The 2,064-nt window shown below is 70.1% G+C and overlaps 1 protein-coding gene across 1 annotated transcript in view; it reads right to left on the bottom strand.

Annotated features, from left to right (window-relative positions):
- Positions 1-2,064, bottom strand: part of RAP1GAP (RAP1 GTPase activating protein) — a 10,418-nt gene that overhangs the window by 1,609 nt on the left and 6,745 nt on the right. The window contains exons 12-17 of the mRNA XM_027908797.1: positions 1,834-1,902; positions 1,641-1,750; positions 1,492-1,563; positions 375-465; positions 209-290; positions 24-91 (exon numbers count right to left, since the gene is read on the bottom strand). Of these exons, the coding sequence (XP_027764598.1) occupies positions 24-91; positions 209-290; positions 375-465; positions 1,492-1,563; positions 1,641-1,750; positions 1,834-1,902 (492 nt within the window). The remainder of the gene's footprint in view (positions 1-23; positions 92-208; positions 291-374; positions 466-1,491; positions 1,564-1,640; positions 1,751-1,833; positions 1,903-2,064) is intronic.

Raw genomic sequence — 2,064 nt, 5'->3', positions numbered from 1 at the left:
CGGGGTGGGGGGCACAGCCTCACCGGATTAGGGGGGGGCTGCTCCAGCTGGATTTTGATCTCGGGGCAGGGGGACTCGGGGGGGCGGCGACCTGGGGGGAAGGGGGGATTCATGAGCACCCCGGGGCCACCCCCAGCCCCGCGGGGCGCTGACGCCCCAGAGAGGGGCTACTGGGGGGGCTCTGGGGGGTGGGAGGCACTGGGGGTACCTGTGGGGGTCCCGGGGGGGTCATCCGGCCAGGGGGTGTCGGGGAAGGCGTCTCGGTGGGTCCCCGAGGGTGAGCGGCTCTCCTGAGGGGGCAGGGGGGGGTCACAGTGGTGCTGTCCCACCCCCGACACCCCCAGCACCCACCCTGCCCCCCGGGCACCCCGTACCCGGCCCGGCTCGGGCTCCTCGGTGGCGCTGCCGAAGCTGCTGGCGCTGGAGGAGGAGCGGGAGAAATCCGGCGGCTCCGGCTTCTCGGCCCTGCCAGGGACAGTCCCCGCGGCCAGGGACAGTCCCCAAGGCCACGACAGGCTGGCACCGCGCCCCGTGGCCACCGCCACGGCCTGCCTCGATGCGGTGCTGGCCTCGGGACACCTTGTCCCCGTGCCACCCCATCCTGGGACACTGCATCCCCATGCCACCCTGTCCCTGCGGTATCACATTCCCGTGCCACACTGTCCCCATGCCACCCCATCCTGGGCTACTGGCACTCACACGCTATCCTACCCCTGGGATGTCCCATCCCTGTACCACCCTGTCCCCGCACCGTCCCATCCCTGGGTTGTCCCAACCCCACGCAATCCTGCCCCCATGTCCCTTGTCATCACACCAGCCTGTCCCCATGCTTGTGTCCCTGTGCCACCCCACCTCTGTGCCACCCTGTGCCCAAGACACCCAAGTGCCACCTTGTCCCTGTGCCAGTCGGCTCCTGGGTGACCCTGTCCCTGTGACACCCCATCCCTCTGGTGTCCAGTCCCCATGGATTCTGTGCCATCCTGGTGCCACCTTGTCCCAGTGTGATCCCATCCCATGTGCTGCCCCATCCCAGTGCCCTCCAGTCCCCATGTCACCCTGTCTCTGTGCCACCTCATCCCATCCTGGTGTCACCCTGTCCCTGTGCTGTGCCATCTCAGTGCCCTCTAGTGCCCATGTCACTTTGATGCCACCCCATCCCAGTGTGCCCTTGCCCTTGCACTGCTCATCCCATTGTCCTCCAAGGGGTGAAATGCCAATCCCTGTGTCCCCATGTCACCCCATCCCAGTGCCACTCCACCCCAGTGCCACCATGTCCCAAAATCACCCCGTTCTTGTGCTGGAACACAAGTGCCCTCCAGCCCCCGTGTCACCCTGTTATCACCCTGTCCCCATCTCGCCCCGTCTTGGTGCCACCCCATCCCGGTGCCACCCTGTCCCCTTGCCACCCCATCCCAGTGCCCTCCGGTGCCCGCGTCTTCCCATCGCAGTGCCACCCCTCCCGTCCCCGTGTCCCCGTGTGCCGGTGGGGACCTGTCGTGGTGCCGGCGGCTCTCGGGGGAGCTGTGAGTGGAGCTGGAGCCCTCGGGGGCGGCGGGGCCGTCCCTGTGAGAGGGAGGTGGCAGTCAGGTGACCGCGGGAGGGGACACCGCGGGGGGACACTGCGAGGGGACACCGCTCACCTGCCGGCCGGCGCCTCCTGGATGCTCTCGATGCCGATGGCGCTGGATCGGCGGGAGCCGAGCGGGCCGGGCCGCCGCCGGGACGGGCTCTTCCCGGGCACCAGCAGCGCCTGTGGGGTGTCGTTAAAGGGGGGGACACCGGGGACGGGACGGGGTGGGGGGACACGGAGAGGGACACACCGCGGGCACCCACCTCTTCCACCGAGCCCAGCCCGATAGCGCTGCCGCGGCGTCCCCGGCGGCTCCCCGGCACCAGCAGCGACTGCGGGCGGCACCGCGTCACCCACCGACCGGGGGGCACCGGGGGGCAGTGGGGACACGGGGGACACGGGAGGACAGCGCGGGGGGCAATGGGGACCCGGTGGGGGGTAATGGGCACCAGGGGGACACCGACGAAGCATCGGGCACTGAGGGACACTGGGGG

Source organism: Empidonax traillii, unplaced genomic scaffold, assembly GCF_003031625.1.
Source record: "Empidonax traillii isolate 1590-97213 ecotype Southwest subspecies unplaced genomic scaffold, ASM303162v1 scaffold1842:size151822, whole genome shotgun sequence".
NCBI lineage: Eukaryota > Metazoa > Chordata > Aves > Passeriformes > Tyrannidae > Empidonax > Empidonax traillii.
Note: the sequence above shows the minus strand (reverse complement) of the source record. Positions and strands in the feature narration are given on the sequence as shown.